At 38.4% G+C, this 23,512-nt stretch overlaps 1 protein-coding gene across 2 annotated transcripts in view; it reads left to right on the forward strand.

Annotated features, from left to right (window-relative positions):
- Nucleotides 1-23,512, forward strand: part of LOC106515574 (cadherin-7) — a 155,400-nt gene that overhangs the window by 101,666 nt on the left and 30,222 nt on the right. For both annotated transcript variants that reach the window (XM_014005431.1, XM_014005433.1), the window contains 5 exons: nucleotides 3,271-3,438; nucleotides 5,759-5,946; nucleotides 7,431-7,684; nucleotides 8,918-9,054; nucleotides 13,295-13,416. In XM_014005431.1, the coding sequence (XP_013860885.1) occupies nucleotides 3,271-3,438; nucleotides 5,759-5,946; nucleotides 7,431-7,684; nucleotides 8,918-9,054; nucleotides 13,295-13,416 (869 nt within the window). The remainder of the gene's footprint in view (nucleotides 1-3,270; nucleotides 3,439-5,758; nucleotides 5,947-7,430; nucleotides 7,685-8,917; nucleotides 9,055-13,294; nucleotides 13,417-23,512) is intronic.

Consider the following 23,512-nt stretch of genomic DNA (forward strand, 5'->3'; position numbering starts at 1 on the left):
ATTTATTTCTGAGAGTATTCAATCATGACATGGCGACAGACAGATGATTCCTTCCCTGGCGGCAAAAGTGTCCCCTTGCTTCCGCTCCCTTTTCTGACAATGTCTTAGCATTTGCCTCATCAAGCATCAAACTATTAAACTATTTGGAGTGACAGCACTTTTCAGGCACAGAAGACAGTGAATTGATTGTAAACACAGCAACAGCCATTGTGGACATTCACTTTTTATTATTTTCTTCTTTAGTTAAAGAATTGGTGTTAACTKTCTTCTGCCGTCTTAAATGATGTGATGTGTTCAGTGGTGTCAAATAACTTTATGTAGTTTACGAAGCAATTTTAACAACTAAAGGGCATTGTTGAAATGTTTTCCCCAGTCACACATCGTTATATACTTATAAGCAATATTTATTATCTCAGAGAAGCTTAACGCATACTGTATTGGCCCCAGTGGAGATTTTAAACCTCAGGCTAAACACTAAAAATATGAAAGTTTTAGAAAAGAAGACATAAATTTTGTCACTTTTCTTATAGATTCTTATAGATTTTCACCTTTAGTTTTCACCTGTAAAATGGTAAATATGTTATAATTTTGTTGAGGATGGCTGTGGCTCAGTGGTTGAAGCTGCTGTTCTCCAGTCAGAATACTGTAGGTTCTATTCCACTTGTCCCTTGATAAGACAATGAATCCATCATTTCCTCCGGTGTGTGTCCCATTGGTGAATGAATGTGATCTAAAGCATTGATTACACTATATAGAATGATTTGTCCAAATTAGCTCTGAATAGATGCAGTAGAGTGCTGTATGAATGTGTTTGTAGATGGGTTAATGAGGGCACAGATTGTTTTGTAAAGCACTTTGAGTAGCCTGGTTGGCTAAAAAGGTGCTGAATAGCCTATAGTCTATTTACCAATTGCTTTTTATATTAATATGTTAATAGTACTTTTACTTGTCCTTCTTTTTGTCACCTTATGTACAACATTCATTAGACTGCTCTATTTTATTCATTTTAGTTTATGATTTTGTTTTTTTTTCTAAACTCTCACTGCTTTCATGATTATCTTTTTTACATTAAGTCATCCATTGTTTTTTTATTTATTTACTTGTGTAATATTCATTTATATTGTCAGTTTAGTTTGTGTGAATTCCCTGCATCTACATGTGTGTTGGAAAGGGGGTCATGTAAAGTTTAACTTAATTGTGCCCAATTGGCCCAATTGTACCCAATTGGATACCCAAATGGATATCATCAGGTCTGAAAACTTAACCGTAAATGCCTAAATCCAGCTGTTGATAGATATTTTTGGGCAGCACGGCAGCTCATTGGTTAGAACTGATGCTTCACAGTAAGAAGGTCCTGGGTATGATCCCCAGTTTGGACCTGGAGTTGGCATGTTCTTGTGCTTGCATGTTTTCTTCTGGGTAAATGGAATGGTAAATGGACTGAACTTATAGTGCTTTATCAAGCCCCATCGGACCCCAAAGTGCTTTACACAACAGTCATTCTCCCACACATTCACACACTGATGGGTAGCTACTCCAGTTTCCCCCACAGACCAAAAACCATTAGATTGCCTTCAGGCCTAGGCCTCCCTTGCAAATGATCTCAATGGAATTTGCCCAGTTAAATAAAGGGTGATAAATAATGTAAATATATATATATATATATATATATATATATATATACAGCGGGTAAAATAAGTATTGAACACGTCACCATTTTTCTCAGTAAATATATTACTAGAGGTGCTAATGTCATGAAATTTTCACCTGATGTCAGTAACAACCCAAGAGATCCATACATACAAAGAAATCAAACCATAAATGTCCAGAAATGAAGTTATTTGAAATAATGTGGAATGACACAGGGAAAAAGTATTGAACACACTTACTGAAATTTATCTAATACTTTGTACAAAAGCCTTTGTTGTCAAAGACAGCTTCAAGATGCCTCCTGTATGGGGAAACTAGTGGCATGCATTGCTCAGGTGTGATTTTGGCCCATTCTTCCACAAAAACAGTCTTCAAATCTTGAAGGTTTCGTGGACCTCTTCTATGAACTCTGATCTTTAGTTCTTTCCATAGATTTTCTGTTGGATTCAGGTCAGGTGATTGGCTGGGCCATTCCAGCAGCTTTAGTTTCTTTCTCTGAAACCCACTGAGAGTTTCCTTGGCTTTGTGTTTGGGCTCATTGTCTTGCTGAAATGTCCAGCCACGTTTCATCTTCATCATCCTGGTAGATGGAAGCAGATTTTTTAAAGAATGTCTCGGTACATTTTTCCATTCATCCTTCCTTCAATTATTTGAAGTTTGCCAGTACCATATGCTGAAAAACAGCCCCACACCATGACGTTCCCACCTCCAAACTTCACTGTTGGTATGGTGTTTTTGGGCTGATGTGCAGTGCCATTTGACCTCCAAACATGATGTGTATTCTGGCATCCAAACAGTTCAATGTTGGTCTCATCTGACCAGACTATATTCTCCCAGAATTTCACAGGCTTGTTTAAATGTTGTGCAGCAAACTTTAAAGGAGCTTCAACATGCTGTTTCTTCAGCAGTGGAGTCTTGCGTGGTGAGGGTGCACACAGGCTATGGCGGTTGAGTGCATTACTTATTGTTTTCTTTGAAACATTCATACCTGCAAATTCCAGGTCTTTCTAAAGTTCTCCACAAGTGGTCCTTGGCTCTTGGACAACTCTTCTGATAATTCTTTTCACTCCTCTGTCAGAAATCTTGCGAGGAGCACTTGGTCGTGGTCGGTTTATGGTGAAATGATGTTCTTTCCACTTTCAAATTATGGCCCCAACAGTGCTCACTGGAACCTTCAGAAGTTTAGACATTCTTCTGTAACCGATGCCATCATTATGCTTTGCAACAATAAGGTTGTGAAGGTCTTGAGAGAGCTCTTTACTTTTACCCATCATCAGATGGTTTTTGTGTGATACCTGGCCATCAGTTGGGACTGAACCAACTGATATTAATTTGCACTGACAAGGGGCAAGCTTGCTTTCTAATTACTGAGAGAGTTCAGCTGGTGTCTTGDCTTTCCATGCCTTTTTACACCTCCCTTTCTTCATATGTTTAATACTTTTTTCCTGTGCCATTCCACATTATTACAAATAACTTCATTTCTGGAGTTTTATATATACAGTATATATTGCAAAGGTATACTGAGAGTGTTGGTTGAAAGCAAAAACAAACAAACAAACAAAAAACTAAAATGAGATTTTTGAATCATCTTTGTCCCCTTCTCTGACTCTGTTTTTGCAGGTGTCATCAGAACAGCTTTGCCCAACATGGACCGGGAGACGAGAGACCAGTATGTGCTGGTCATTCAGGCCAAAGACATGGTGGGCCAAATGGGCGGCCTCTCCGGCACCACCTCCGTCACTGTCACACTTACCGATGTCAATGATAATCCACCGCGGTTCGCGCACAGTAAGACACATTTTCCTGATTACCTCCACGTGGTGTGATTACATGTATGTAATATACCATGATCAGCATCTACTTAGCAATCAGTCAAACCATATAGTTTTTTTTTCGATCTCAATATGGCTCTTGAKATCTAATATCACTGAAAGACCACTTAAAACAAAGAGAACCAAATGAGTGTACTTGATGAGGGCAATATTACAAAAAGCCTGGGATGTTATTTCATCATGAAAAAATCTTTAAAAAAAATAGCAAAACAGTAAAAAGAATGATTTCTCTAATGTTTGATAAAAGAAAGTTGCCTGTTAAAACCAAAGTACAATTTAAATCAACTTTTTCTCACTAGTTTTCTAACTGGCATATTTTGTATTTGCAGCAAATATTTTGGATTTTTACAAGCAAATTAAAAAACAGCTTTTCTGCAATGTGTGCACCTCCCAGGTTCATTCTTCATCAGAGCAGCCTGCTGTCTGCTCCGGCCTTGGATACCAGGATCAATCAGGCTCTTTTTTTTTTTTTTTTTGCCAGCCTATTTCACATTCTGCTAATGGGTTCCAGGGCAAGCTTTAGGAATTCAAAGGCATGCGGTGCTTCTCATGATAATCCAAAGCACCGGCAATCGGTTTACCACTGATAGCCCAACCGCTGTCTAGCTGGTGTGTTCGCCACTGGACTGCCATGGAGCCGAGTCAATTTGCTGGTCCCTAGGGGGAAAGAAAGATTCAAGTTTGCACAACAAGTCATCTGTGTCGTTTTAACCCGGCTCTGCCACAGTGAGAAGAAAGAGACTTTAAAGGAGTTCTGGGTTTGGATCCTGCTGTTGTGCTCATGAGGTCATGGGTCAGAATCGATACACCATTATGGCGCATCAGAGCAGACAGAATACGGGGGCAACGGTTAGTTGGTGGGGTTTTGGGGGCAGGGATGGGGAGGTTTGCTGTGTGAAATGGCAGGTTTTTGGGCAGGGATAATAGGAAGGGATTTTTTTTTTTCTTTTAAAGAGCTGCTATTCCATGGCATATTAAAAAGCCATTATAAAGATTACATGGTGGCAAACAATGTCAGGCAGATTAGCATTTAGACGGTGGCTGAGGGAGACACGGAGGAACACAGAAAGGTCTAGTAATGAGCTCTGCCATGGTGATTGGGGAGATTATGATTATGAATATGATTCCCTTCTTTATTCTTATAAGAGTACTTTAAATTCAGGGGGGTCAAACAAAAGCCTGCAGAACACAATGGAGAGTTTTGGAGTAATAGAATTTGTGAGTGGACGTTTCACTCTGTGAACTGTAACAAAGGGGTTGAAACATGACTCCTGTTGTTCTTTTCTTTTTACTGTTTTTGGACAGCTTCTAAGAGCACAYGAAAATTGGAAAATTTCTTTAGAGATTTTAAAAGGTAAAACCTAGAGAAAACTGAAAATTAATATTGATTTTGCTTTCTTCAGATCTTCAGACTTAGGTTCCTCTTGAACAGTTATGAACAACTGACATATTTGCTCTTGATGACTGCACTTTGAACCACCGCCGCTTGAAAAAATAAAACATTTTTTTCTCTGACCAGGCAAAAGGGCTAATGGCTAATGTCTGAGCAAGGCCAAGACCGAAAKATATTGTTTTAGGATGAAAAAAATCTGTTTGTTTCCCAAAAAAACAACATGTTTGTTTCATCTTAAAACATCTCAAAAAATATTTAGCACATTTCTTCCAAATGTTAATTTTTTAACCATCTGTTTTGCTTTGCATGTATTTAATCAATCAAGTGTATTTGTATTGCACATTGCAGCAACTGGTGACATCGTAATGTAGGCCTGTGTATCATCTGCATGGTAGCTAATCCTATTTCCTGTTATAACTGKAGTTAGAGGGAGCATAWAGATATTAAATAAGAGGGGTCCTAGGATTGAACCTTGGGATACCCCACATGTGACTTTTGTCCAGTCCAATAGAAACAAAGAAATCCAAATAAATTAGCACAGAAATCCATGGGTATTTGCAAGAGCAAATAGCAGCAGCAGCAATAACTTTAAATGTAGTTCTGAAATTTTAAAGTTTAGAGATGTTTTAAGGTGGCAGGTTTCCACTTTGGTCTTTATCCTKGGGTGCACCATTAGCTCATCAAGCAGGTCAAAACTAATCAATATTTCTCCAAACTGAGGCTAGGCAAAAACTTTATTTTAAAAGATGCTATTCATTCCTTTCAAATTAAAGTAGAAACAAAAAACATTTTTTTCTCTTTTGTTGTTATTGCTCCTGCCATTAGTTTAATTCCAGCAAATGGAAATTTCTATTACAAACCTCCACCCCCTTTTTTTTTCCAGAGATTTATCAGTACACGGTGCTGGAGTCACTGCCAGTCCAATCTGTGGTGGCCAGAATCAAAGCAGCAGATGCTGACATAGGCTCCAATGCAGAGATGGACTACAGAATTATGGAYAGCGACGGTCCTGGCATGTTCAACATAACAACAGATGAAGACACGCAAGAGGGGGTTATTATCCTGCACAAGGTACAGCTTGAATAATAAGCAGGTTGTTATAAAATCCCAGTTTTAGCTGTGAGGAGTACAGAGTCACAGCTCAGAACCATAAAGAGTACTGAACTCTCAAAACAGATCTACACTTAAGCCTGTGTTTTGCAATAGATACTCATCTCTGACTCCACATGTTTTATTTCATATGAAGTTTTGTTTCTAAATGTAAAATAATATTGTACAAAAAAGGTTGGCTGAGTATGGAGGATTACAATCCATGATAATAAATGTTTTTTTTTAATGTTTAGCTAAAATCTGATACTATTCTGTATCATTGTTGCACATACAGTACTAAAACAGAAGCTATCAATTTCAATAGTTCTCAGTGACATGCTTCTTGATGAACTCAGGCAAGTGCTGTAAATTATTTTATAGTAGTGTTATTTCACAGATGAAAWAGTCCCCAACAAATGCAATATTTAYGGCTACTCAAATAACACTTTTGAAAGAGCTTTAAAAAAGGGAACCTACGTGTGTGGAATTTAGCTTTGATTTTGAAAAGCATTCACTCAGAGATAACTGGTACCCCAATAGTGTTTACAGTATGTTGCATGAATGTACAAGTAAAATTCTAAATAAATAAATAAATAAATAAATAAATAAATAAAAGAAGACAGTAAAGCAATGCGTATGAAAAGATTTACAAGTAAGTATCTTTAGTACATACCTGCTATTTAGTTTGTGACAGCAGTTTATTATCGAAGGTTTGGATTATTTGTGTACATTTGTGTTATTAAAGATAATCATGACACTAAAAACATGTTCAGTCCAACATAACATGTGACTCAGGGGTTTTATATAYAAACCTACAGCAGATGGTGGAAGTGAGTAGTACGGAAACATTTAACCAAGTGAATTAATTCAGATTAAACAAGGCCTTGTAGTTTTCTACTATAAACAATTTTCAAACTATATTCTGACTTCAGTTCTGCATGCTTGAGATCTTTTGAGTGACAGATCAAATTTCAGGGTTTTAGTCTTGAAATGCTCTCCCCCAAGCCACACACTTGTGACAGTYCATTGTTTTCACACTTTTGTAGAAATTACAGTCACTGTGTAGCACAAACTGTTCTTGTCAGATTGACCAATCTGATTCTTTGTTTGTTTTGCACCAAATTCGGATAATCACAACATAGAAAATGTTTGACAATGGAAGAGTCCAATCAAACTGCTTGGTATATTATATGYTGCTAATTAGAAATATTTAAACAGAATTTATCCTGGAGAGATTTTAACCATGTATTGTGCTWGTCATATAATCAATGGTACTGCTTTCATATAATAAAGTTACTAMTTTTTAACTCTGTCTTTCACTGTCACAAGTTTTTAGAGTTGCTACTGCAAATTATTTTAAAATGTTTTAACCACAGAAATTCAGCATTTTCATGTTTATTATTATATAGCCACCTGTTATGTTTTACATAAAAAATAAATATTTTGTTTTTTCTGTTTTTTTTTAGCCATTAGACTTCGAGACAAAAAGCGGCTTTGCACTAAGAATTGAAGCTACAAACAGGAATATTGACTCCAACCTCTTAAGCTTGGGCCCATTTAGCGACACAACGTCAGTCAAGGTGACGGTCGAGGATGTGAACGAGCCTCCCGTCTTCTCCACGCGATTTAACAAGATGGTTGTCTCAGAAGATGCCAGAGTGGGTTTCTCAATTGGGAGAGTATCTGCCCATGACCCAGATACCCCCCATAGCACAATCAGGTACAAAAGACGACATGCATTCTGCTTCTTCAAATACAATAAAGCTGATATTGAGTACCATTTTCTAGTGTTGTTGCCACCCTTACATGCATCCCTTTGACCTTAATATTTAGAAGAAACCATAACACTTTGTCAAGAAGCTGTTACACCTGTATGTACTCAGAGAGGTGACATCAAAATGTGTTCTAAGGAGCGTATTGGATAGGATGAATGCAGAGGTAAAAAGCGAACAATTGACRCTACTGTTCCTTTTTAACAAACTGTGTACTAAAATAAATTGTGGAAAAAATATATCAAATACTCTAAAACTAAAATAAAGGGGTTGTTCATTTAGCTACTCCACGTTCCCTCCAAACACAGACTCCACAGACCCTTGGGAGTCTCCATGCTGCTGTCACAAAGACAGTACCAGATGGTGGTTGGGCCAAGGAGTGCTACAACTGCAAAAGTAAAATGCCATCTTGAACAAGAGAAGGGCATTCCTGCAGGAGGGTCAAAGCCTGACTTTTGCACCATGGCATTTATGACTCAAAAAACAAACACTTACATTGTCAGTCTGTGCAGTGTCGCGCTCAAGATCCCAACACATTCTGCCTTAATTGAAAGAGTATTGTTTAGTATTCATGCTTGGTCTGTTAGGATTGTTMGTAATCTTAATCAGAAAATCTAATTACTGCACTATTGTAGCTGTAAATTGCCTTTTTCTTGCCCCTGTGACTGTTATCAGAATCAGTAATTTATGTCACTACATCTGCTGGAATTAAAATTACTGTGGAACTAATGCAGCCACAAGAGTCAAATTACATTGCAATGAGACCCCTTTGGATGTATACTAATTGAGGTTGCATTTTTCTCTAGAAATATGAGTTTTGTGTATAATGAAAGGGCTCAGTATGTATTATGTGTTGAGGGACAGCTTTTCAGTTTTATTAAAGTTTAATAAGGTTTTGTTCCACACATGCTATTAAGTTCCAATTTCTGCTCTTTTTGAATGTCTATTCTGTTTAGAGAATAGTTAAAAATATATTGTGTGTCAGATGGAGTGTGAGTGCAGYTTATTAATGCCTGAATGAAGTTCAATGTTTCAGCACCCCGCATATTGATGGAAAAGGACATAATCATAATATTTTCTTACTGGTTAAAGAAACTGCTATACTTAAAATGTTAAATCAATATGGGTGAAAGTATTTTTAAGCTTATCAATAATGAGTGTGGACGTGTATTTTTCTCCAGGTACTCCATTGACAGGAACACAGACATGGATCGTTTCTTTAATGTGGATGCTCTGAACGGGGTCATCAGCACAGCCAAGCCTCTGGACCGAGAAGCCAGCTCTGTTCATAACCTCACCATCTTCGCTACTGAGAGCCGTAAGTTCACCACCAGCCTATGGCATACTCTCAAATCAGATGTTTGAAATCCTTCACTGAATAATGCTTGTGCATCCATACTTTAGTTGCTTTAAACACGGAGTGTAGATAAGTTAAGGTGTTCATTTTTACACGTTTTGTAATATTCTGAATTTTAAAAAGGGTTGACAGGCAAATATTTTGTCACACAACAGTTTATATCTGCTTTGATAAAACTGCACTTATTAGCACATCTGGCTGATATGTGGTAAAGTAAATTTGTTTGCTGAATTAAAGCTTATTAAAAAAGGTAATTACCTTCATATCTGGCTGTTTATATGTGTTTTAAAACTGTGACTGTATACTGCATCAACAACATGATTCTGTCACGTGCAAAAGACATCAGCACACAATAAGAAACTAAACAAAATATTTTATATTGTTTATATATTTGTTTACAACTAGAAAATCTTCTYATGATTTATAATTTGCTGACAAATCATACTTTCAAGTCCAACCGGATACTTAGACTTTTAAATATTTCTACATTTTATAATGTACTTCTCAATATCTTCAGGATTTGCTGTTTGAATGTTCATGGAACATAGAGGTATCAACAAAAAAAGTCCCTAAATAGATTTTATTTCTAGTTCCTTCATTTGCAACAGTTGGAAAAAAATCCCTGTTTAGACGGCCAGCTTTTAATTTTAGATGAAATACACTTCTTATACTCCATATCCTACAATTGAAATAAATTTGAGCAGCTTCACATAGAAGAGTGAGAGTGGTGTATATAACCAATAAATTAACTGACAGAGTTTTTAATTTTATTTTAATTGTTTCCACACAGGAACATGTGCTGCCTTAAAGACACCTCCACCCCAATATTMTGTCTGATTTATTCATGCTTGTTTCCTTTAAAAGTTTTTTTGATCCTCAAATTAAAAAGATTGTTAATTAAAAATGACAATAATCAGAACTTTATTTTTCTTTTTTACCAGGTTAGCAGGTTTTTAAAATAAAAAAACTGATAGCCATTAGATGAGATGGAAAGGCTTAATCCAGATTGTTTCCATTAAGCGACTATTGTGCTCTTTATTAGAACCATATAGAATGAAGCCAGAATTGCCCCCTGCTGAAAACACATTCAGCCAATTCTTTTTTTTTTTTTTTTTTTTTTACTTCAAACCAATTAAAGGGAATGAGTCTATTCTGCTTAGTTTATATGACTTGATATTTCATAAGATTACTTTAATTTGGCTTCACAATTGGGTGGTCAGCCAAAGGACTGTTTCATCAATTATGTGAAAGATAGTTCTATTCAAGTTACCTAATTCTTTATTGGGTGGTCTTGATGGGATAGTCTGGGAATTTTTTTGATGAAATGTGTTTTCAGATATTTATCAGTAACTCAACTGCTGGTGGACTGATATGACTTTCAGCAGCATGAGGACACCAACTTTCACATGGACCATGCGCGGCACACATAAATGTCACAGCGACGTGAACGTTGTTCAGCTGAGAAAACACACACAGACTAAACATACAGTGTCAGGCAACAAAGTGGGGTTCAATACAGTGAAGCCCCAATTTTTGCAGGTGTTGCGTTCTTATAGAGTATCCGCGAATCCTGAACAAACATAAATATCTGACACATTCTCACTCCCGACTTGTCAACATATTGACGCTTTTCCAAAGTTCCCTCTGCGTCTAATTTTGACGCGTCGGGTAACCCCCTCGCATCAATCCTTGCCGCTCGCGGCTTTTCCAGGTTGCGCCACCAGGGGTCTTTGGGTTGGGGGTCTGAGGTTAACATGAGGGGTCAGGATTAATGGTTAATTTTAGGTACTGGGGTCAGGGACAGGATGTCTACGGCGAATATTAGGTAATTTTAGGCTTTGGAACACATAGTTGACGTGAATTTCCTACATTTTCTAAAAATGGTTGATTTTAGGGATCAGGATTAATGGTTAATTTTAGGTACTAGGGTCAGGGACAGGATGTCTAAAGTGAATAAAGGTAATTTTAGGCTTTGGGACGGTAGTTTTTGTACATTTTCTACACTTTCTCAAATTATGACAACGGATAACTGCCCTATCTCGTCAAAATTGGACGCAGAGGGAACCTTGGAAAAGCGTCAGTATGTGACGACTTGAGAGTGAGAATGTGTTGAAATATCAAATGTGTGTTTGGGGTGGCATATTAATGCAGTAAGAACCAAACAAAAACACACAAGAGCTAAACAGTTAGCAGCTACTAACCACATGGTACTGTACAGTGAACTATTAGTACATACTCTCCAGGCTGAGTGTGGACACAGGGCACATGTGTCTCTTACTGTACTGTATTGTACTGCTTTTTAATCTTTTCATGGAACTGAATTTATGTCAATTTATGTTACAAAATTAGAAAATTGTATTTTTACTCACAAAAACACTTGAGACAAAATAGACGTTCCTTAATGTACTGTATTTCTAGTTTTTGTGATACGACGGGGATTACCTCAAACTACTTGTAAACATGAAAAAAGACTGACTGTGAAATGCAACTTTTAGCTTGAAAAACACTTAAAACAGRCCGTTGTTTAGCTAGTCATTAGCCTAGCATGGACAAAGATGTTTGCCCATTTCATGCTCTGTTATCAATGTCAGAGCTGATGAGGGACTATTTAGGGACTATTTATTATTAACTATTTGAACWTTACTTAACAGAAACACTAGATTATCCTCAGAATTTGTCCGTCAGTCCCTAACAAGCATTACAAATCCATTTTTTATTTCATGCTTTTTGTTTTGGGACGACACAGCCATGTTGACCATGCATATTTTTTTAATAATATTTTGTAAATCAGAGAAATGTTTGGCTTTAACAAACCTTAGTTAAGCTCTTCCCTTTTCCACTTTCTAACGCACATCAGTTCGTTGTACGGTGGATAGTATGGCACAGAGCTGTGGGGTTGATGCACGACTGTCAGGGAATGTTAATTTACACACAGGACGGTCATTTTGACCTCCATGTCTCCCTGAGTCGTGGGGACGAGCTGCTGACTAAGGGCGGCTGGTCTCACCCACGGGTGAACAATGTTAATGTGATGTGAAATAGTGCCGCGTGCCTTTTTGTTCATCTCTCAATGCTACAAGGACATGAACACCTAGTTTTTTTCTCTCTCTCCCTTTCTTGCATTCCCATCATTTTTTCTGCCGTCACGCAAACCCAGTGACCAACACTCATCAGCGCACAATCCACTGAGCACTTGAGACAGATACGTCACACTACTATGAGTTAAAAAAGACAACCAGCCTTTCTGACTGGCACTTGTTCTGCATCAACATCTTGAAACTGAACGCTGTGTGAAAAAGGGTATTCRTTTTTTTATTTTATCAAAGCTTTTTTGTTTCTTCGCTTCAAAGCTGTGTTTTTATTTACATCKCTGAGCACAAAAGTGTACTCCTTGGTTGATTTTGAGTATGACTGCTTGCCAGATATAGCAACAAAGAGAAAGCAGGATATAATAAAAGCCATATGAAATGTCACAACAGCCCCTCATGCATGAGGTACTGACTTCTGACACATTGTGACACTCACGCACTGTTTTCAGCTGAAAACATCTCTGAGTTGAAGGACTGGCAACAGTATGCACTGCCCTGTACTGCCTTATGCCAGTATTTATAGTAAATGGGTTCTCTGTAGCTAAAAAAGAGCGCAGGGACTGTTTGGCAGAGGGATGTTGTGAATTTGAGCGGCAGTCACTCACATTTCATGCGCTGCTCCCAGACCATGCCAATGACAACAAGTCTGTGGCCCGAGGCTCTGCGCGCCCTTTTTATCGCCATCAAATCAACTGGCCCGAATGTCAGAGCGTCATCTCTGGCCGGCATCATGGCGACGCCAGGCTAAATCATCGTCTTGCTCTCAGACACAGCCATTTAACCGTCAGTGTGTGTCAAGCAGACAAAGGCGTGAAGCCCTAGCTGCAAGACGGTTTGTTCACACACACACAACTTTCCCTGACAACAAGCCCTCACCGACTCTAATCATTTAGTCTGATTCGCAGCAGAGAGGGGAATGATGCCGTGCTTTTCCAGAAGTGCTTTTTACTATCTTCTTCGTGATTCAATAACACACATGGGGGAAAAAAATCTTTTACCAGCAGTTTGATAACATCATACATGACAGCCAAACCAAAATAAAGTAGATGCAGAGAAAGCTTCTTATAAACCTGAGAACTGAGCAAGCTCTTTCTGTGATTTGTCTTTTACAGAGGATCCAACTCAAATTGGTAAAGGCATCACTCTCATCACAGTGCTGGACATAAATGACAATGCCCCGGTTTTTGCCGAAGACTATGACACTGTCCTGTGTGAAAATGCCATGCCAGGCCAGGTAAGACCCAGAAACATCTAGCTGATTGAGCACACTTCCTTTTTCTTCCCCCTTTCTCTTCTTTCATTTGAAGCTTGACACACAAAGACAGCCTGCTGATTCTCACAGCCATTAAAAATCTCCTGTTCCTCACAACATCTGTACTGTGCTCAGTTTCCACTTTGCAGCTTAGGATGCTAGGTTGAAAACATCATTATTAGGAGACACAACCTCAAGATTTAATAGCAGGGATTGTAGGTGTTGCCATTCATTAGAGGAGTTTCTTTTATTCTCTTTCTACTCTAGATGAAACTGGACTTACCATTGCCCAGTGTAATTAAATGATCATGGTGCAGGGAACCAGGGCAGAAAATGTATTATATTATGCAACAGCAACCAGTGCAATATCAGGGCATGGAAATTTTCTCTAGAAATAAAAGACCAGGAAAGAAGCTGTGTCCATGCATCACATTTCCCCCAAGCATTTGGCCCCATTGTTGCCGAATGACTTGTGTGTTTGTGGCGGTGATTTGTCAGCTCTTGGCATTTGGAAAATACAATCAGAGGCAAAGTCTAAAGGAGGCGTGTGGACCTGAATAAGCACAATTGATCAGAATGATGCATTTTATTGGAAATGGCTATTAGGCCATTTAAATATGTTATTTGCATTCATATTTCAAAGTTGTTTGTCATTATGCTCATGGGTGGGTGAGCAAAAACAGCAAATGATTTCATTTACAAAGATGAAAGGCCATTTTTTTTGTTCTTTTATGTATTTTGCTTGACCATACAGTAATACAGGTTTTCTAAGTGTTATACTGTATGTTTGTTTCCGCATTGAGTTTGTGTGGTATTTGGGGCCTGCTCAAATTTTAGGCAAAGATTCATTACCACTGCTGGAATAAACACTGTTTCAAAATAAGAATAGAATAGAATAAAATAGAATAGAATAGAATAGACTGTAGTGACCCTCATTGGGGAAATTCAAATGCAGCAGCAGCATTGCAAATAGAATAGAAAACAAAAGATGTTGAACATAAAAAAGAATATAAAGCAAAAACAGAAGTGTGYGAATAATGAGTGGCATGTGTACCAAAATCCAAAAACAGTTGGTTATTTAGAACTGAAGTCTAACTTGAATGATTTGTTTGAGTTCATAATCCTAAYAGAAGGTTCTGACATTTGTTCTTGAAAAATCTTAACTTTCAAATTCAGCAGATAGTTTGTACACTCCCCATCTGATAGATTACAGCACAAAAACCAAAACAAACTCATTCCTCAACAATCTTATGTGCCTGAGGGACTTAGCAACAGCCATTTCCAATGACAGCATCATCAAGAGGAAAAGGTATAGCAGGTCTGTAATTACTCAGCTGACGACAGATTGCTTACCTAACCTCAGTGATAGCTGGGCTGCAAACACTCCCTTTGGTGTATCCAAGGGGCTCCTCTATTGTAAAATGAGAAGCTGCAGCCGACAGAAGCCTCTGTTCTTACCCATAGAAAAAGATGATGGGATGCGTATGAATTCTGTCAATATAAGCTTAAATTTATGCAGTGAAAATGAMGTACTTTAGCCTGGAGCTTGTGTAAACTTAATGATATAGTAAAATCATTCTCAATACACTGTGGAAAATATTTGTTCTACTCAGCAGCAGTAAATGGTTCCAACATTTTCACAATGTGTGTTCGAGATGAGACAAATTTCTACTGTTTACCTCGAGATTTACATACTGTATGTTGAAAAATGCAGTGGGGTTTTAATTAATTGAAAATACAAATATTTRCTTTCAGGCAATGAGGAGTTCATATTTATGTTTACAGGTTTGTTGTTTGCAAATTTAGGAAGGTACTAAAAGTAAAATMAGATTATTAGCGATAATACAAAATGCACCGTGTTAATGTGTCAGAAAAGCATCTTCTTGTTATGTTAAKACGTGAAAATCAGGAGACGTCAGTAAATCTTGTAAATTGTAACATGCTTTTGAAACAAMTTATTTGAGTTCTAATCTCAAATTATTCAACAAGGAATGTGTGCCAAAGCTAAAGGTAAATCATCCAAAGCAGATTGTGAGAGCTGAATTTCAAACCTGACATTGTTTCCATGAGTGGTTCGTCTTATTTTACTGAAAGAAAGCGCCAAATCATACTTCCATCCTCTGTAAGTGTCATCCTCTTCTTCGCCTACTGACTTGCCTCCACAGACAAGCGAGGCTTGTTTTTGCTTTTATTTCCCACTAATTCCAATTTCTATTCCATCCCATTCAAATACAACCTTCTGTTAGGCAACACTGAAGTGYACCAGTGGGATCACACCTTCAGACTGCATAATGAAGGCAGGGAAGATGGAAATTTCATGATGAAATTTACACCCAAAAACATACAGAGCAAAAGGAAGGGGAGAGGGTTGACATTTGAATGTGAAAACACAGTATGAATTACAACTAGGTGTCGACTGTCTGTTAGCAAACAGACTGGGTGGACTCATTACCCGTCTGATATGTGCTCTGCCACCTCGCTGATTCCTAATTAATGCAAAGGCTCCTGTCGYGTACTGTATGTGTGGCTGTAGCAGTGAGCAGTTGGCTACTAACTGTGTGCGCTTTTCTTTAAAGCTTTGTTAAAAATTCTCACCCTGCCCRTGGGTTGTCACGCCCATTGGCCTATTCACATCTGTGACAAAGATGAAATAATAATATTTGCCAGTTGGGGCCAGAGTTGACTGTGTGGCTCTGTAGCACAGATTAACAGGGAGTGCTGGGATAGAATAACCTGCCATTTTTCAGGCCTAATTAAGGCAGTCGTGTGGCTCTGGCTCTCTCCAGAGATGCCACTTGTTACAGTTCATTGGTGCGTCTGTCTTATGCCATAATATAAATTGATCTCATGATGAGGTGGAAGGGGCAGGGGCAGCGTGGACTGCGGGGATGGCCAGAAGGAGGCTCGCACTGTGCAACCACTTCATTGTAATTATCACATACATGAGTGAACTTGGGATTCTGCTGCTCATAGTCTGCTGCCTGCCTCYTTTTTTTACACTCCTGCAGCTTTTCAATGAGTTTTTTTTCTACTGTTGGTTCCTTAAACACTGGCTGTAGAGGAGTTTCAGGTTTTAATCACAGTGTTACAATTACATCTTTGTGTTGTTTGTTGGTGAGAATGCACAAAAACTAAAAGGCTGAACTGTAGAGGTGGATAGATTGGTTGATTGAAAACAATTGTAACTGACAATATACAAGCATACTAAGGCCCATTGTTTGTGGGTACACAGTATTGGCAAACTACTCCCTTGTGTCAATGCACTTCCCATGACAGGGACACTTTATGACAAAAGGTATTTTTTTCTCACACATTGGCAGATCACTATAGCAGATTAATGGAAATCCATAAAATGAGGGGTAGTGGTTAGAGCTGTGTTTAAACCTAGCCTGGTATAAAAAAAACAGCCCCTTGTTTTACACTTTGCTTTGTACAGACCGTCTGGTCCCTTGGCTATTGAGAAATGATTTCTTGCTTGAGGCCTGGACTCTTTTGAAATTTAAAACGTTTGGATCTGATTTACCCAATTGCTAACGTTTGGCMGTGATGWATGTAGAGCGACAGCTTGACCGTGAAGGAAGCTGAGCTAAGAAGCTAACTGGAAATTGCATGCGCTGTAAACAACCATCCCCTACTGAGAGGAGAGAAGTACCGAGCCGAACGAGATGGCTGCAGGCTTTGTGAGACAGATTAAATTTAGTTTGGAAGCCTTGTCAAGACGGACTGGCTTCATTCACTTCATTGCTAAACTACAGGCAGACTAAAACAACACAAAAAGTCAACAACATCGTTCACAACACCTCCTACTGTTCGCTGATTGGCCCGGTTAAAACTCTACCAGAGAAATCCTTGTCTATGAGAGAAATCCCAGCCAGAGCAGTGAATCTGCAAAGGAATACAAAGACCAGGGTAGTTCAAACCTTGTCTTTCTGTGTGGAGTTTGTGTGTTCTACCTGTACATGCTTGTATTTTCTCTGGATGCGCTGTTGTCCTCCCACAGTCGAAAAACATGCATGCTAGTGGTTCATTGGCAATTTTATATTGTCATATATTGGCTAAAGTAGGAGCACGTGTGGTTCTCTGTCTTGTTAGTCGCTATGTGGCACTGTCATGGACTGGTGACCTGTCCAGGGTGTAAAAGTGCACAGACAAATATAAGACAGAAGCTCACAGCCTTAATGAAAAAGGAAACAAAAGTTCACTTATATTTTTTAACCCCAAAATTCACCCAAGCAAGATTGTGCAGTTACTAAAATGGTTAGTGTTCCTAATCTCATACAACAGGATTATTCAACTAAAATAAAAGCTAAAAACAGTTTTAAAATAATAGAAATAGTCAAGTTAGGGTGTACTCACACCTGATAATTTGCTCCACTTTAAAAGGACTAGAGTTTGTTTCCAGCGTTGGTCCGGACCTTTTGTGCAGGTGTGAATACACTCATGCGAACTCCGGTGCGTATCAAACAACCGGACCGAGACCCACTTTTTGAGGTGGTCTCAGTTCGCTTCTAAATGAACTYTGGTGCRGTTCACTCCAGTTCGCTTCTGGTGTTGGACTCGAACTGAAGTAACTGCATTAAACATGCGCCTTTTTTGGACTTCACAGGCCACTGTTGCTGAGCTAAATAAACTGAAATCATACCTGTTTCATYRTCTCCTGTTAGCAGCTCTACTGGCAGTATGTTGYGGGTCAGAACACGCAGAGCACCTCTTCTCCTTTGGGTCGCGGGACATATTTACGTGACTTTGCTCCCAAATTAGAATATCATCACGAAACCACCATTAAATTAGCTGCTTTTGACATTTTAAATGCTATTGCAGTTGTACTATCAGTAAAAAATGTGCGCATCAGAACCGCAGAATGCAGAACCTCCATGTTTTTTTTTCTGGGTCTGTGGCTCAGTCCCGCCCCCGTCCTTTTTATCCAATGGGAGCAATGATCGTCAGCCTCGTGGCTTTGTTTACAAGTTATGGTTCATTTGCAAAAAAGCACAATGTGAATGCAAACCGTACCAAATGAAAAAAAATAAAAAATAAAGTCCACTTTTGGTCCGGACCAAACAAGAGGACCAAAGGACTTTCCTGGTGTGAACACACCCTTAGGTTTGATTAATTTTTAAAGAAAAAATATGTGAATATGGTTTAATTTCTTTATAAACATCATTTCCTAAACGTCTCTCCATAATCATTCGTTTACACATTTTGGTCCCATAAGGAAACCATTCGAATGCACAAACTGTTTTAGGTGCAACAAAAAGTAACTTTCAGACTGGAAGGTTTAACTAAAACGTTGCCTCATCTTCCTCTGGTGAAAACTGCTTTTTACACAATTTCTTAATTACTGTACAGCCAGAACTGTCGCATCAGTCACCAAAGAGCAAAAAATATCTTCTCACTTTCAGTTGCTATCTAAATTATCAGTTTATTAAAGGTGTTGCATCCTGGTGAAATATGAAAACAGACATATAACAGCACAAGGGGCACGGAAAACATTAAGTCAGTGTCTGTTCTATAAAAAGACAGTGCATGGAGCAAATTTAATATCAGATCTCACCAGAAGAAACCTTGGCCTCCATAGTTTTTTTTTTTTTTGGCTTGTCAGGATCATGTCAGCATACTCACTTGTGACAAGATTAGTCTCAGCAAGTGAGTCAGAGACTCGGCGTGAACTGACGTCCAGACAGAGAGAAACAGGACTGAAGATATTTGCAGATGGAATTCATTGACCAGGACATATTGATTCCCAATACAATGTCTGTGTGTGTGTTTGTGTGTGTGGCAGCTGGGTGTGAGAGGGTGCTGCTGAGGATGTCGGATGTGGGTGATGTTTGGGGCGTCGATGTTGTAGGAAGCAGCACGGAGCGAGGGGTGTGAAAACAGCATGCCCTCCACTTCCTTCGTCAACACAACCCCTGGTGACAGCTGTCATATCGCCATGGCAACGAGTGCCACCTAGTTGATGCGATGCTTATTTATACTCTTGGTTCAACTTTGAAGTGGCTGGCTTGATCTTATTGTATGACTCATCTGCGAGCAGGGCTTTAGGTGGCTTAAAGGAAAGGCTCTTAGCTGCTGAGCCACTCATATCCTGCTCGGAATCGGATAATCACACTTTTAAGAAAGTCTAGTGCTTAGAACAAGACTGTAGACTTTAGGAAAGTGGAGGAAAGGAAATTAAAATGCGGCACAGCGTGTTTACTTTGTGGGTATTAACAAGAGGAAAGTGTGATATGAGGTTGTTATCACTTAGATTGTAATTTGTCAGTCTAGCCATGCTACATTAGCTGACATTACTTCCCTCATTAAATGGGCCACATTTCAGACCGCTTCTCTTGTCAGTTTCGCAGCTCAAAAGAACACAGCTGCTTTCTTTCAGAGGTGCAGTGAAACGGTTGTTTAAGTTCGCCGAGACATTTCAGGTGTTTTGAAGAGTTAAACCTTGATTGTTTGAACTGCGCACTGCTGAGGAAAGGCACGTTTTACTTGGCAGAATTAATGCTCTTTGTGGAATTACTGCCAGCGAGTGCAGACTGAGCAGGCAGGATTTCATCTATGAAGTTTCAGCTTCATCACTCAGGTGGAAGGATGCCTTAGGAATCCAAATAACTGCACCTCATGGGTAGGTGGGGGGTCTTTAAAAAAATGAAAAAACTTTCAGAACCAATATTTGGCTTTGGTTTAAATGTTTAATTTCCTAAAGCCATTTTCCTCTCAACAACTTCTCTCCTGAAACAGTTTTTTCTGTGTTTATCAGAAGTTAATTTCATAACTCCTATCATCCTTTATTAGTCAAGTAACATATATTATCTATAACAAATCTTTTGATATTCTTTTCTGGCTTTTGGTCTTGGTGCCACAACAGGATTTTCAGTTGTCCTCACATGGCTACCTCAATAATAACATTCAGCAGGAACCACGAACTTTAAAAGGAAAATATTATGCAAAATAGACTTGTTTGAGCTTTACATCAGGTTATAATGTCATTTCATCTTCAAAAACATACCCATAGTGCTGTTTTGACTCAATCGTATATGTGAAATCCTTGAATCTCCTATGGTAGCCGTTCGGAGCTGCCTAAACACTTGCTGGTGTAAAGCTAACTATTTACCTAAAACTCCTCCCTGGAGCTCAGTCCACAGCCAAGCTACCRCCCTCAGAGCACCCCTCCACTGCGCCTCTCTCACACAGCTCCAATCAGCAAACACCTGGTGGAACTGCACATCTGTTGAACTTGTATTACTAACCACTTCTCAGTCCAGTCCTTTTCAGATTAAAAAAAAAAAAAAATGCTTTCATCGAGGAAATGTATTTCTGGATGCCAAGGAGACTACCCTCTTACAACACTCCTATGGAAGATTGTAAACAGCTTGAAGCATTCTTGTGTTGACGTGCTGTAGTGGGAGTGTTCTCACCCCTAATTTACATTACATGCAGTTGCGCTGCACAGTTCGCCGCCATTCATTTGCACATTTATGCAGCATTCACTCCGCTCTGGTCTGCAGCACAGAGAAACTCTGAGAAGCGTGTGCAGGAAATGCGCAATAAATCCAGTGATAAACGTGGACGTCCGAGAAAAAGAATTAATTCTGCGGAAGACGAACTCCAAACAATTGAAACTTACAAAGCACGTGAGGGGACATGGGAGGATTTTTTTTTTCTTTTGCATTCCCAAGCAATACTATTGTGTTACCTCGCAATACTTTTACATTACCTCGCAAAATTTTTTGCGTTAGCTCGCAAAATTGTTTTGCGTTCCCACGCAAAAATTTGTTTTGTATATGAACTGAATTAAATCAGACTTTTATTTTGAAATATCCGGTTACCAAAACAGGATGTGTCGCCACAGTTCGTGAAATTGACATTGATGTTGCGTGGCTGCACTGTGTTAAAATATTGGCATATGACATACTTCCAGGCGTGGTTGTGTGATATATTCATTCTGAAGCTGAAATAAAGCAGTAGGCTGACTCGCTAATGGTGAACACGTGAATTTGTTAACAAACCGGCAGGCACAACAGTGATAAACTACTTTTGCGAGGGAATGCAAGACTGTTACATGGGAACGCAAAAGAAAAAAAATCTCCCATGTCCCCTCACGGGCTCCTTAGAAACCGAATAACTGTATTATGTGTGTATTCATATTCTGCATGCCACATGTTGCCATCTGCTTCCCAAGCAGAACAATACACGTTGACAGCATTCGTGAATAAATACACACATATATTTAATAATATAGCTAGGATTTTGACAAAATTAGTCTGTCTTTGGTGAATTATTTTGAAAATACCAATGTTGTGCTTGTTTCTTTTCTTGTTGGTGTGACATGATCTTTGTTGATTGACTCCGGAGCAGCTCCAGCTTTCTGCAAAAATAGGATAGAATCTAGTTTTGACAGATCGCTGTCCACTCACCGCCGCCCTGTGCCGCTGTATAAATACTCTCATTGATTAAAATGATTGCGTATTTACTGCGGATTGCCTAGGCTATGATGTGAAGTCATTTTTATTTTTGATGTAAACAGCATTTTCATAACAAGTGAAAGTAACATAGTTACTTGATTGTGATGTGCCTGGAAAACATGTAATACCCATCTGCCTCCTTTATGTTGGAAATTGTGACATTCTGAATTGKTTCCTGATTTTCCGAACATCAGCCTTATAAGGTTTAAATTTTCACAAGTTCTGCAACCTTTTAAAATAGTTTAGATCACAACAGATGAATAGATCAAGATATCTAAAATTGTTTGAAATGCTTGTCATCTTGGCCCGTTGTTCTCATCATCATATTCTCATGAAAAGTTTGCGATCTGACACCCTCTGATTCTATATTTACTGTTTGTTTTCCAGTAGTTGCAACTATATGATGAAGTACTCATTTTTTAAAGGCATTTTCTATTTTCAGTTTGTCGATAACACTGAGAACTGTCATCTGTAACCTTTTAAAGTTGTTCATGTATCTTCTATCTCATTAGCAGTTATCTCACTTTATGATAAAAAAGATGAAATAATAAGATTAAAAATAAGCATCCTATTTTCTTGTAAGTTAATTTGTAGAAAGTTCTTCATTGTTTTGTTTTTATCATGATGAGTTGTTACTCTGTGATGTCATTTGGGTTAAGTTTACTGGACCGACGCCATTGTTGTAGAGGAAGTGCAWTACAGGACAGTATTTTTCAAGGTTTGGTGTCACAAACTTTACAAGCCTCACAAAAGATGGAYTATTTTACTCTCTAATTGATAATTATACCGTGAGTATTTGGTTTTCAAATTACACGGATGTTTTCCACTTTAAAAGTGTCTCCAGCATTGTAATATACAGTATCAAGTGAAAGTCAGGAAAGTTGCCAGACATTGATTTAATAAAGAATAATCAGAACTGAAACAGCAGAAATGGACTGAARCTGACTTTGAGGTCTTAGTGTTGGTGAAGATCCAAAAATGCTAAATTTACATAAAAGGAAAAACTGCTGGACAGTGTCTGACTTCAGACAGTTGCTCACAAATTTGAAAATTGGATTCATTCTAATTAAAACTTTGAACCTAACTTTGAAAATGGTAAGCAATTTTCTGCTTGCTTTTATCTTATTTTTCTTTTATTTTCTTGTTTGTTTTTTTCAGTAATATAAAACACAATCAAACTGCTGTAAGTTTACCATCCAATTATGGTTTCTGCAGCAGTGACTGAAGTAATTTCTGAATTGATTCATAATGCCACTGCAGTTGAGCATGGGTCAAACACTTTTTTGGAAAGACGTCTGATTTCTAACACTAACCCTCTGCCCTTATTTATCCATCTGCACACATTCAAACAGAACCCTACTACATCTCTAATCTGAATCATTAGAGACTGGTCAGTTCTTTTAGACCAGGGGTTCCCAAATTTTCCATGCCATGGCCCCCCAAACAGCATTAGTTTCTGGCATGCTCCTCCCAACCCCCAGCCCTTTGCAAACCATGTAACACAAAATATAAAGAAACTTCAACCTTTACGGTGTTTTGTTTTACTTTTATTCACTATTCAATAATTCTTACATTTTTTTTACCATGAGCGTTTTTTTAAATAGCATATTAAATACTGT

This window comes from Austrofundulus limnaeus, unplaced genomic scaffold (genome assembly GCF_001266775.1).
Source record: "Austrofundulus limnaeus strain Quisiro unplaced genomic scaffold, Austrofundulus_limnaeus-1.0 Scaffold30, whole genome shotgun sequence".
Classification (NCBI taxonomy): Eukaryota; Metazoa; Chordata; class Actinopteri; order Cyprinodontiformes; family Rivulidae; genus Austrofundulus; species Austrofundulus limnaeus.